Below are 12,713 nucleotides of genomic sequence, written 5' to 3' on the forward strand. Positions count from 1 at the left end.
ACATGTATCCAATCATAATATGCCAAATCACTGTAACTGCATGTAAGAAACAGTATATAAAGAGTTAAGGCTTTGTAGTAAATTTGGCAATCGCTTGATCACATTGATTGTTTCTGTGTTGTCCGTGACTCCCGCGCCAACAACTGGAAAAGTGTCTCTTACATATGGAAGAAAAAACCCCAACAAACAAACCACAAAAACTCCACAAATCATCAGTAACATCGATTACACTTACAATATGGCACTATTTTTACCTGTGTAAGATATACTTCTTCTGAAATGCTGAAGCAGTGTAAGCTTAAACCAGATTTGCCACTAGTGAATCAAAGGTATCTACAAACATCACAGGACTCTTCAAACCCAGCTTTGCCTGCAGAGAGGAAACTACTTACCCTGAGGTCATATGGAAGCATTACCAGCATCCCACTGTGATCCATGAAATAGGAAGCTTCATTATGTTCATACAGTTTTTTATTTCTGGGCATTAGCAGTGGAGTATGCAGCTTGATGGCTCCTGCACAAAACCAGTAAAATACTATTACCTCGCATTTCAGAAGTAACATCTGCTTTATGCAACAAGCTCACAAACAATCTTGCAGACCATGATAATCTCAACCAATGCCTTTAAAAAATTACATTATTTCAAGTGTCCTTAATAGACTTTCCTCCTCCACTCTTTAAACAATGCCATCAAACAGATGTTCCATCTTGCATACTTCTTGGGTTCAGCAGGCACCCTCACAGAGAAACAGAGAGCTGCCAGTTCCATAGCACCAGCAGAATCCTCACTTTGCCTCCCTTTTTGAACACCACCTTTCACAAAAGCATGCATATGCAACAGATGAGAAACTCTACAGATACCACTAGTACTGTTTTGATCTAGAGCCACTTCTATGGAGAACAAAAATTGTTCAGACATATAGCATCCTGTGCCTCAAAATCATACTAGAAGTGTTTATGGTTCACTGTAAATTATTTAATACCCTTTTTTCTGGCTTTATTTTGCAACCATCTATCTGTATAAATCCAATCTTAACTGAAACCTAACTATTAACAATAATATCACTAATCTCTGAAAAATACTTTCCTGTTTTAAATTCTCTACTGATTCTCAAATGGCTATTTTGTTATGGAAGCTTTACTCACTTCTTCAATTAGATGTCAACAAAAACTTTTAATCAGGGGGAAAAAAAGCACCCCAAATACAAGGAAATGCTTCTAACCATTAGAGACAGCAATACAGTCTAACAGAAAAAAAATATATATATGCCATCCCCCGCTTTTTTTTTTTTCCAGAAGAATGAAAATATGTTTCAAAGTCTGTGAAGCTTCTTACTCTGTGACAGCAGTAAAACCATTCTGTTCTCTTAAATCCATTCAATCATAAAAAAATTTAAAGGAACAACTCTGGTGAACACACCCACCGTGTCTTTTAAATATCCGGCTGACAATCTCACATACATGCTGCTGTATCTTGGCTGCCCAAACAGAAAAACTACCCTGAAACCATCACAAATAAAAAGTACATATATAATTTATATGCCATGAACACTCCAGGTAATACAGGCAATTATTCCATGTAATATAGGCAATAAGCATTCTGCTATCTCATCCCACTGTAATAAAAAATAACTAGAGCTATGAAAAAAGCATTATTGTGCTATATTACCTTGTATTTCTTCAGATTTAGAAATGTTTAAAAGCTGAGAAACCAAGAAGGATTACTTTGATTGCCATGATTAGACAGGGAAGAAAACAGTCAGAGGCAACGCATTCTGTTGGCAATCAGATACAAGTAGCATTAGTTTGATAGAAATTCAGAGTAAAGAAAGTAATCATCTGGATATAAGCTTAAAGCTTTACCTGCTATAATCAAACATTGCTTGTTTCTTCCATGAAGAATGAATGTTAAGTTTTAAATGGGAAGTGGTTATTCAGGCTCACATAGTACAGGCAATAGCTTTAAATGGGAACTAACGTGAAGGCTGATTTCAAGAGAGAATGCAATTCTTTCAAACATGTTAGAGTCTACTCATATAAACTTTTTTTTTTAATCCAACATGGAAAAAACTGAAACAACATGCATCCCCTAAACACCTACAAACCTTCAACATATCACTGTCATAGGTATAATCTATAGCTGGAGATACACGCTGCGAAAATATGTGACTCATCATAGTCCTGTAGGCCTTTCCATCCACGTTAGTTAACGTATGGTGCAGTACTTCGTGGAGTTCAGATTCTTCCATTTGTGGTGGTGGAAGATGTTCACTTTTTAACAGCTCCACAGCTGTTGGTCGTGCTGCAGGATCATGGTTCAGGAGCCATGTAATAACTGATCTCTACAAAATAAATATGAATGTTATAGTTTAGAAAAAAGGTCAGACATTAGCAGTACTTATAACAAACTTCCCAGTCACCTCATATTAATAAAAAAATATGAGGCTCTACAGGGGACTAAAAAAGCAGGATCTGAATTTTTGGGGTGAATGTTCTTCGTTTTTAAAATTCTGAATATCTTTTCTTGTGTTATTATTTGAATAACATTTACTAAAACATGAAAGATTTTAGAAATATGCCTCCTGGGATGACAAAATATGTAGTATCCGTTGTTGTTCTATGTTATGCTATCTCTGGCATCTCTTTACCAACAAAGAAAGCAGAATCATATGCATAACAACAAAGATCTGATAGTTACACATAATAAAGAAGGGGGAATCTTCCTGGCATATTACAGCAAACTTTACTAGAGGGAAACATTTTTATGGTACTAGTAACAGGCAGATTGTCATTTCACAGGCATAAGAGACAAAAAGATAATGCTAATGTTCAATGAAGAGTCCACTAGCACAAGATAAAAGTTATCTAGATGGTCCAGAGAAGATTACACTGCACATTTATCTGCCATGGAGGCATTCATAACACCTCTTGACAACTCTACAAGCTCAGCGCAGTCAATTTAGCTTGCACAACTCTCTCTGTTCTGTGACACAGATTTCTTCTGAAAGTTTAAGAGTTAATCAACACAGCTGCATTTGTCTTAGCCTAAAATTGTCCTTCAGAGCTTAAAAGGTATGCCCATGAACTCCACATTTCTTTATGACTCAGCTTAGGGAATTTTGTGTAATTCCGTGTCAACTTTTTTCTCCTTACTTCGTTCCAATGTCATGTAACAAGAACTTGGAAGAGATTGTTATTTTAAAATTAAGTGGGGAAAAATGATAATAAATGTTTCTTGACAGTGAACACCTAATAATTAAAGTATCTTCAAAATTACCTGCTTTGCATGACTGACTTCATCAAAGTCTTTAGGAAATACAATAGTAGGCTACAAAAAACAAAAATCACATATGATTATAACATGCAGTCCAGCTTGGTCAGGCCAGTCTTATTTTTAAGTTCTACATATTTAAACAGAGAAACTAAGCATCTTTATTGCTCATGGGAAAAAAAAACAAAACCAAAAAAACAACCAAAACCCACCAAACAAATAAAACCACAGAAAAAAACCACACGCAATTTCAGTTTGAAGTGCTAAAGGGAAAATGAATGTCACCGAACTTCTTTTATGATGTTCTGTATAATGAAGATACAACCCATAATCACAAAAATTTACCAACTACAAATACCAACTGGTTCCTGAGAGCAACTCACTGGGTCTAAAAGCGGGTGAAATGAAAACATGACGTCTTTTTCTGACGTTTACACCTTTGATGTTTTGCACTATAAAAATTTCAGAGAGAGAACACTGACTGATGGTAATACCACAGTGCATTAAGGGAATGTCAGTACCAGCTCCAATCTTATTTTTCACTTTTCATTATATATTTTATAAACTTTTTTTTTCCCTAAGCACTCCTTGTGGAAACGCTTTACTCTGTTTTGCATCCTTCTACTTCTCTTAACAAACTATCTGATGCAAAGGATTAGTATCTTTTTATCTGTGTACTTACCAGTCTTAACTGACTAAGAACGAAGATCCTTTCTGATGCAGTACTCATAGGATGGTAAGACATTTCAAAGAATATTATACCCAGACTGAACAGGTCCACTTTCTAAGGGAAAATAAAAAAGGGAAACTTTCAATGTAATATCTGTGAATTCTCTGCAGTTGATGATAGCAGAGAAATAACAATGTTTTGGCTAAATTTCACAGTGTATTATAGCCAGAGATAGGGTGGGTTTTTTTGTGGTTTTGTTTTGGTTTTTGTGTTTTGTTAAACAGCACAATCCAGACCTGTCAGACTTCAATACCTTTTATCATCACAGCACTGCCATGATGTAAAGACCTCCCTCTATAAAAAGGCTTCTGCTTTGAAATTCAGCTCATCTCTGCATAGAAACAGGATCCGCAAATGAAAATGAAAAAAAAAAAAAAAAGTATCCCTACCTGCCAAAAATCAAGTCTAGGAATCCAGGAGAGCAATATATACTTCTGATGACTTTTCACCTTCATTAAAGACTGTAAGATTTATAACCTACTCATTTTTACTCAAGGTCCTCCATGATCATGTCCTTTCAAATTGAAGTTGCTTGCGCCTAGTCACGATCACAGCCCAGGCAGAAAAACTGACTTGCCCACATCCTTTCACTCTTGCTCTCCTCTCAAAGGAGTATTTCTCATTCCCTTGCTTACCACAGCAGTACCCCCACTCCCTGTTCCACCTTGAATTTACCTTTATTGAGCAGGAATGACCTAAATTGTACCTTGGATTCCATGCTACCTTTTTATTAAATCTATTCTAATCATACCTGATTGTATGTAGACTTAGTGCTTCCTTGGACCTCTGGGCTGACATACAGTGCAGTGCCAACCATCCCTGTCAAATTACCTATGTGGCAAAAGATGAAAAAGTTTCAAGAAAGTGTGAGAGAAATACAGCATAAAAGTCAAGAAAAGACACATTCATTTTCTTTCCCCATTTATGCTAGGTTGGAAGGCAGTCCTTCTTCAGAGAAACCTACGTGAGAACAGTTTGCAAAACAGACAGTTCTTCCCTTCACAGGTCAAGTATCCATGTCTATCTATAGTAGCTAAACTTACATATTACTTTATACAATTGCAGTACGTCAGCACACAAGTAATACAACTATATTTCACTTCTATTACACTCACTTTAAGACATACAATGTACTATATTTTACACAAAACACAAAATGCAGCCTGTTACAGGTGTTAAAAAAAAACCCAACCAAACAAAAATCCCTTGACTCCTGAAATTGTCCTGTACAGGCAAGAGAACAGAAGTGCAAATGGAACAGATATAGAGAATCTCTATACACCTCACTCTGAGAAAAGCACTGATATCTACGGCAAAAGGCTAGCAGTGGAAGCAAATTCATTTTTAGATACCAGTCAAAAGTTGGAGGTTGTTCCCCCCGCCCCGCCCCGGCCCACCAAATAAAACAGGTTTTACCTTTAAAGAATGAATGGAAGTTCTAACAGATTATACAAGACTGCAAAATAAAAGTGATGGCTTAAAATAATTTAGTATAAGCCACTACACAACTAACCTGATGGGTCAGACATAACAGAACTATCTGAGTGATTTTCTTCTTGTTTAGAGACCACCTGAAATCAGGAAAACAGACATACTGTAAATGGCACTTGAAATGCTTCTGTTGGCTTTTCTTAGTGCTTTGATTGACAATACATGGTTTAACTCTAGAACCTTAGAAACAAACAAGTTTATGGCATTCACAGTATAAAGTCCAATGAGAACTATGTTTTTATGTTTTATTTTCATCTTTCACGTTATTGCAACACCAAATTCAAGGGGGTTTTTCTTTCACTTTCAGCTGTACTTACTGCATTTGCTGGATGATCTGTAGCTAAACCAAAATCACCAATTTTGACATGATCATCTGAATCTAAAAAAATGTTCACAGGTTTCAAGTCTCTGTGGATCATTCCCTATTATAGCAGAACAAAAAAAAATAAAGACTAATAGAATATTAAACAATAAACACAATTCAAACTAAAACTCTGTAATAGACTAGAACATATTACATACTTTTAATGCAGTAGATTTCCCACTGTAATAAGTCATTGATACTTAATTTTGAAGTAAGACTACAGACTGTAGCCCAGAAGCTAGGAACAATAATCAGTGCTACCAGATACCAAAAACAAGTTTTTAAAAGGCGATCAAATTTTTGTGACAAAGGGAAAAATCTGAAGTGGTTCATTATAAAATTCAGGTTTATGATAAAATATTCTAACCCCCTAGAACAGATTAATAATGGGAAGGGCAGGGAACAAACCTTGCTAATAAACATCCCAAAATGAATGGAATATGAAGAAACCCACACAGAGAAAGATATTACATAGCTATTATGGACAGGTCGTAAGTGTCATACTTACTAACCTTTTCATGGATATAAGCTAATCCATCTAAAATTTCTCGGAAAAGCCTCCAAAGCCGACTGGTGTCTTCATATAATCCTTGGTCAATAGTATCCCTTAATGTGCTCTTTTCACAATACTCCATCTTCAGTCGTGCAGTGGTAGGGGACAGAGGGAAGAAAGAGCAGTTTTGTCAAGAAAACAGACCATCAAAACTTGTATCTATGTGCATATTAATGGCTGGTCCTGCAACACACAGGTCAGGAGCAAACAGTATCACCAAAATATTCAACTGTTTGCAATTTTCCCGAGAGCTGTCTTTTATAGGTAGAAAAAATGCATTCACTTATGGGTCCTATCCCATTTTCTGGGACAACAGTACGAGCTTGCAGAGTAGCATATTCTGAACATAAATGTTAAAAATAAGACAAAAGCAGCCAAGCCACTGAAGTGAGTCCAGAAGGCGGCGACGTGAAGGGCCTGGTGCACAAGTCTTACGAGGAACAGCTGAGGGAACTAGGGATTTTTACTCTGGAGAAGAGAAGGCTCAGGAGGAACCTGACTGCTCTCTACAACTACCTGAAAGGAGGTTGTAGTGAGGTGGAGGTTGATCTCTTCTCTCAAGTAATAAGTGATAGGAAAAGAGCTAATGACCTCAAGCTGCACCAGGGGTAGTTTAGACTGGATATTAGGAAAAATTTCTTCACCAAAAAGGATGATCAAGCATTGAACTGTCCCTAGAACTGCTCAAAAAATGTGTAGACAAGGTCCTTAGTAACATGGTTTAGTGGTGGTCTTGGCAGTCCCTGGGTAGCGGTTGGACTTGATGATCTTAAAGGTCTTTTCCAACCTAGCTGATTCTATGATTCTAACTAAAGAACCTTAGAAGGCGTAACAAGCCATGTGCGCTGCCACCAGCCAAGCCTTTCAGAAAACCAGTCTATTGCAAAACCAAGATTCATCTTGGCCTCATCTGCAATTTTAAAGGTCATTACTTCCCTCATGAAAACCAGCAATTAATCTCTGCAGGCTGGAATAAACGGTATCATTTTATCTGAAAATTCAAGTAAGTTTGTACCTGAATGTACAGGTAATGCACTGTCTGAATGACTGGTGCCCTGTCTTCTCCTCCATGGCTATTCTTTTCATGCCCTTCTTCATCCTTTATCACAATTAAGAGTAACAGAAAAGTTAGTTATAAGAAGCCATCCAGAGATTTTTATATGCATATTACTATTTTCTAATGGCTGAAATGCATTGATGAGAAGTCGTCTTTTGTGACTATGTTTGAATAACATAAAAATCTGTAAAAATAATTTACTGACATTTCTGTAATGCCACTGCTTCTAAATAAACTACAAAACCAGGTGTGACCCAACTCTCATTTTCAAAGTGAGAATGAGTAATGTTTTGCCATCACAAGACACTGGAGGAAAAACATTCAAGAAGATCTGGGTGAAACATAAATCTCAAAGTGTGGCATGTTTAAAAAAAACCAAAATAATAGAAAAATTCAGATTAAAACATACAAAACCTACTTAATAGAATGCACCCTCCACCCCACCCAACCATTTTGATATAAACATAGTGACAAAAAACTAGTTGATCTCCAAAGGTCCCTTTCAACCCTAATGATTCTATGACTCTGTGAATGCAGCTCACGATGGGACAACATTTACTCTGATGGAACATAACCGTATGTGGTTCTGTACTTACACCAGAACTGAAATGAAACTTCTCAACTGACCTCTTTGCTTGTCAAAGACTATTTTATGATCTTTTTATTTTCACTAGCTTTATCTTTATACTTACTGGAAGCTGACCTTTACTGTTTTCATCTTCATTATCAAAAATTATTTCACTTTCAGAATCTGTGGTTGGCCTGTTTAAAAAAGAGAAAGAAGAGAAAAAGTTTTGGGTGCTGATAAATCTGGAAACTATATGCAGACAAAAAAAAAATAGAAAAATCTAAGCTTTTGTTAAAGACCTTCCATATGCCTTAAACAAAAACAGCAAACCAAAACAAAACCCCCAAAAGTATCCTGCTTGCACATAACACTTCCTTTGTCATCCCTGTCTTTTAAAGGAAAGGTTCATCTCTGCATCAGTACAATCCCACTTGTATACTCAATAAGCAAAACTGAGGCATACTTACTTGCTTAAACAAAAGACTTACCATGAGCAATAGGACAAGTAAAATATTTTTCAGGATTTGAAAATATTTCTCTATTATTGTTTATTAAAAATTTTACTCTTAAGGTTGGAAAAGACAATCCAGCATAAACAGTTATGCATTCTGACACAAATTATAAGAATATTCTAGAAGCCTAAACCCAGATTTTCCTTCTACACTTGCTGTTCTTAACTGCTAAATTTCCTCTCCCTGGCTATCTGACTGCTGGCAAATGCATTGATTTTGAGCCAACAGACAGAACAAAATGCAGTGAACTAAAAAGAAGTGAGAATGATAAAAGACACAAAATTGGAAAAACAACTCTGTTCATGTTCCCTGCAGTGCCAATACTGAAGCCTACTTACAGAAACGACTGCGAGAAAACCCCATCACCATCGTCATCATCATCACTGGACTCCGGATCAGCTCCACTGAATTTGTTGCTGGAGGATCTTTCACACGAAGTACTCCACTCAACTGAACTTGTCAAAACCGGAGGAGGAGCATTAGCTTCCACAACACTTGTCTCCTCAGCATTAAAGATGAAGACACCGGCTTTGGTGGGCATTCTTTTATCTTCGTTTGTTTCAGATGAAGACACCGTGGGAACAGGGTGTTCATGTTTTTCTATCCAAGCATTGTAATACCTTACGATATTCTCATGGTTCAAGCGGGAAAGTAATGTTACTTCTCCCTTAATCCTCCGAAATTGCTTGCTGGCAGGGTTTACACGGATACGTTTCACAGCATAATAGCAACCATCAAGGTTATTTCTTACCTGCAAAGTTCAAATAAATCTAAAAAGTCAAATACTTTTCTTTACCAAATAGAGCCAGAAGTAATTTCATGTAAGAGGAAGTTTTCCTTCCAACTGGGAAATGAATACAATTCAAATGCAAGCTTCCCCATACCGACAGGCTACTCCCCAGTCTCTCAGCAACCTTGCACAAAACTCATCAGCCTATTCCAGATAAAAAACACAAGACAGGCACAGCACACTAAAAGATAATATATAAAACCATGCAAACACTATGCATATTGTTTTGCTTCCGAGAAATCAAACACATCACCAAAAAGGGCTGTACAGAGGGAAATAACTTTTCTACCACACCTTAATGACTGCTCCAAAAGCCCCTTTGCCAAGTAATTTGAGCTCTTCAAACTCATTGTAGTAGCGTGAAAATTGTCTCTGTGTTCCTGTGACAAAGGAAGCACTGGATATCTGACTGGTGGGTACAACTGTCTCAATGCAATCTATGCCTGCCGAATCTGTAAAGAGGATATCAAAGTCAGCACTGCTGGCAGTATGGGGTATGGAGATAAATCACAAGGGATTGCCAAAAAAGCATTAGAAGAAGATAAAACTTAAGTAACTTCAAGTACAACTGAAATCTAAAATACAGAAGTGTTCTGCTGTCTACAGTTAAGTTCTGGTGCAAGCATAAACTTTAATACAATTTTTAATTACTAACATTAATCATGCTGGACAAAGGAACAGATTCTAATATGAATGTAACAAGGGAAGAAGTCTTATTCAAACATCTTCCAAGGACAAAACTAAGGCTGAAATTTACACCATACAGGAGGTGGATGAATTTACAGGATGAATTTAGAGGTGGATGAATTTACAGCATCAGCTTTGACTAATGAGACAACAGCAGTAGGCCCAACCCCAGCTAGTCACGGATACAGAAGTTAAAGACCATACTCACTCACATAAAACACTTGTGCAGTCTTGCGAAGCTCACTTTTTTCCTATTACTGCAGCACACAGTTCACTTATTTAGCAGTATACAGAAAGAAACAAGTTTCTTACCATCTAGATTTTCTTCAGCTACAGGCGTTTTCATTCGTGGAATGTTTATAAAACTATGTTGCAACAACTGCTGAGGAGTCCATCTTTCCTTATCTTCCAAGCAAACACATCTGTTAGCAAACCAAGAGAAAACTGTTCAAAAACCTATTCCATTTCAGGCCTAAATGTTCAAAGAGGTCTCCTTATACTTAAGAAATTATCACTGTTATAATTCAGATGGGAATCAGAAGCAAAGACAGATTAAATTACTTACCCATCATGGCACATAAACATGGCAGCAAGGCAAAGAATAAAAGAGCACCGGACTTGTTCTCCCAAATCCCAGATTAGCTGCTTTAGCTGTGAAGGAGCAATTACCTCTCCTCTACAAATTTTAACTAGTGACACAGGGGGATCTAGTTGTTCTTTCAAAAAACCATCCAAGTCTTAAAAAAAAAATAACAACAGAAACCAAAAGACACAGGAATGCAACAAACATACCTTCCCAGAAAGTCCTGGAAGTCAGCAGGTAAAGTGGTAGGAACAGCAACTGGAAATTCCTTGGTTTCTTGGCCCTGGCTGAGTGAAAGCAGAAGCAAGCCCAGACTCCACACATCTCCTTTTTTTCCAGGTTTGCTGGGAAGACCATTATCACTAAAATGAACTTTGGTTTGCTCAAAAATGTCTGCTTTGCAGATATCAGCTAAGCGCTTGGAAATGCTGTAGTCTGTCACCTTGACATTTCCTTCAGCATCTACCAAAATACTGGAAGCACAGAGAAATTTGTGTACTACTGAATTATTGTGCAAGTAGTCGAGAGCTGACAAGATCTGGGTCACATAATGGCGCAACTGCTCAACTGGAACTGGAGTCTCTTTGTGTAAGTACGTAGAAAGGCTGCAACCACTTACATGCTCCACTAAAATGTCCACCACAATTGAATTGTCCCGTTCTTTAAGGTTCATACATTTATAATGCACTATGTTTGGGTGACTTAGCTTCGTTAGTGAGCTGAACTCTGTTTCTGCACCCTGAAGCTGTTAGAGAAAAACATATCATGAACACATTACTACTAAAATACGTAACATACAAAATACAGTATATTCTCATCATTTTTGAAAAAGGAAGTATTGTATACAAGGGACAAGAATAACTTTGGTTTCTGCCAGGTAGGCTTGATACTAATTTTTTATTATGTTATTTATGCATATTAACAAATACATGTTCTTGCATTTATGTTATTGTAACTCCTGAATACCCATCTTCTTCTGTGGTACAGATACTCTAAACACCAACATCCGCAAACCCATCGCCACACCACCCTCTCAAGTTTAACATAAACTAGCTGCCAACAGAAAAGCAGAGAACCCCACTTAAACCTTTATTAAGTCAAATGCAAAATATGGGCATTACCTGTTTCTTACACTTCTCAATCTTTTCCATTTCATGCACTGTAAGAAATCTTCCCACCTTTTTTTGCCAGTGGAGAACCCACTCATATATTAAAACAAAGTCTCCACTGCGAATTTCCAAGGCATTGTACACCGATTTACCAAGCTGTTCATCCTTGCCTGTACATGGAAAGAGAGAGAAGAGGAACAGGGCTTCTTTTGTTTCTAAGATCTGCCAAGAACTCCTGCAAATGCTAAATAAACACCATTAAGCCCACTTTCTACAGTTTCAGAAACCCAAACTGACTTACAATTGAACAAGATCCATACCTACATGGTAGGTAAGGAAAACACCAGGTCTGATGACACTGAATGATATGTAGCAGTAGTCAGATGAAAGGAACAGTATATTGGCAAAAAATTGCTGCACATTTTAAAGAATTTCAGGTTTTAATAAATGTTATTCCTGCCGAGCAAATGCCAAGCTCTATACACAGCAACATCCTCAAGCTACAAAATAAAATTCCCTTTACTCCAGAGACTTCCAGGCTGCTCATCCTACCACTGAGGAAGTGCTATATTGAAAACAAACAATAAAAACATTTGATGGTCCATTCATATGGGCATTTCATGGAGGCCTTTCAGCTCTGAGTCTCCTATCATTGTATTTTAATTTTTTTGCTATATCTCCTGCTTTGATGGCACTGCTATTAGCAACAATAGGAGAAGAGCAAGTATGCATTTCTAGCCCTGTGCTTATTATTGGTTTCACATGTTACTGAAAGCTAAATGACTTCTTGCTTGGTAGCCATTTTTATCTGACAACCTAGCTATTTAAATTTAAAAGCAAATAGTTTTCAGTATTATTTTAATTATGGAGAGAGGATAAAATATTGAGAAGATGGGTGGTTTTTTTTGGTATGGCTATTCAGTTATGCAATTGTATCTGAAGTAGCACATCTTTACTTAAAACAGTCATAAGAAAATATAAAATATTTACCACAAAGT

The 12,713-nt window shown here is 36.9% G+C and overlaps 1 protein-coding gene across 2 annotated transcripts in view; it reads right to left on the bottom strand.

Annotated features, from left to right (window-relative positions):
* The window catches only part of EIF2AK4 (eukaryotic translation initiation factor 2 alpha kinase 4), a 38,264-nt gene that overhangs the window by 16,284 nt on the left and 9,267 nt on the right, over positions 1-12,713 (bottom strand). For both annotated transcript variants that reach the window (XR_009745103.1, XM_061463359.1), the window contains exons 8-23: positions 11,728-11,885; positions 10,816-11,351; positions 10,336-10,445; positions 9,631-9,788; positions 8,885-9,297; positions 8,159-8,228; positions 7,425-7,508; positions 6,369-6,491; positions 5,810-5,914; positions 5,515-5,572; positions 4,753-4,832; positions 3,954-4,055; positions 3,278-3,328; positions 2,106-2,342; positions 1,425-1,500; positions 393-514 (exon numbers count right to left, since the gene is read on the bottom strand). Coding sequence is in view for 1 of the 2 variants with exons in the window: in XM_061463359.1 (XP_061319343.1) it covers positions 393-514; positions 1,425-1,500; positions 2,106-2,342; positions 3,278-3,328; positions 3,954-4,055; positions 4,753-4,832; positions 5,515-5,572; positions 5,810-5,914; positions 6,369-6,491; positions 7,425-7,508; positions 8,159-8,228; positions 8,885-9,297; positions 9,631-9,788; positions 10,336-10,445; positions 10,816-11,351; positions 11,728-11,885 (2,483 nt within the window). In the remaining variant the exon portion in view is untranslated. The remainder of the gene's footprint in view (positions 1-392; positions 515-1,424; positions 1,501-2,105; positions 2,343-3,277; positions 3,329-3,953; positions 4,056-4,752; positions 4,833-5,514; positions 5,573-5,809; positions 5,915-6,368; positions 6,492-7,424; positions 7,509-8,158; positions 8,229-8,884; positions 9,298-9,630; positions 9,789-10,335; positions 10,446-10,815; positions 11,352-11,727; positions 11,886-12,713) is intronic.

Source organism: Pezoporus flaviventris, unplaced genomic scaffold (assembly GCF_033815535.1).
Source record: "Pezoporus flaviventris isolate CSIRO_AGI_PZ_B2104156 unplaced genomic scaffold, CSIRO_AGI_Pfla_v1 ptg000036l, whole genome shotgun sequence".
Classification (NCBI taxonomy): Eukaryota; Metazoa; Chordata; class Aves; order Psittaciformes; family Psittacidae; genus Pezoporus; species Pezoporus flaviventris.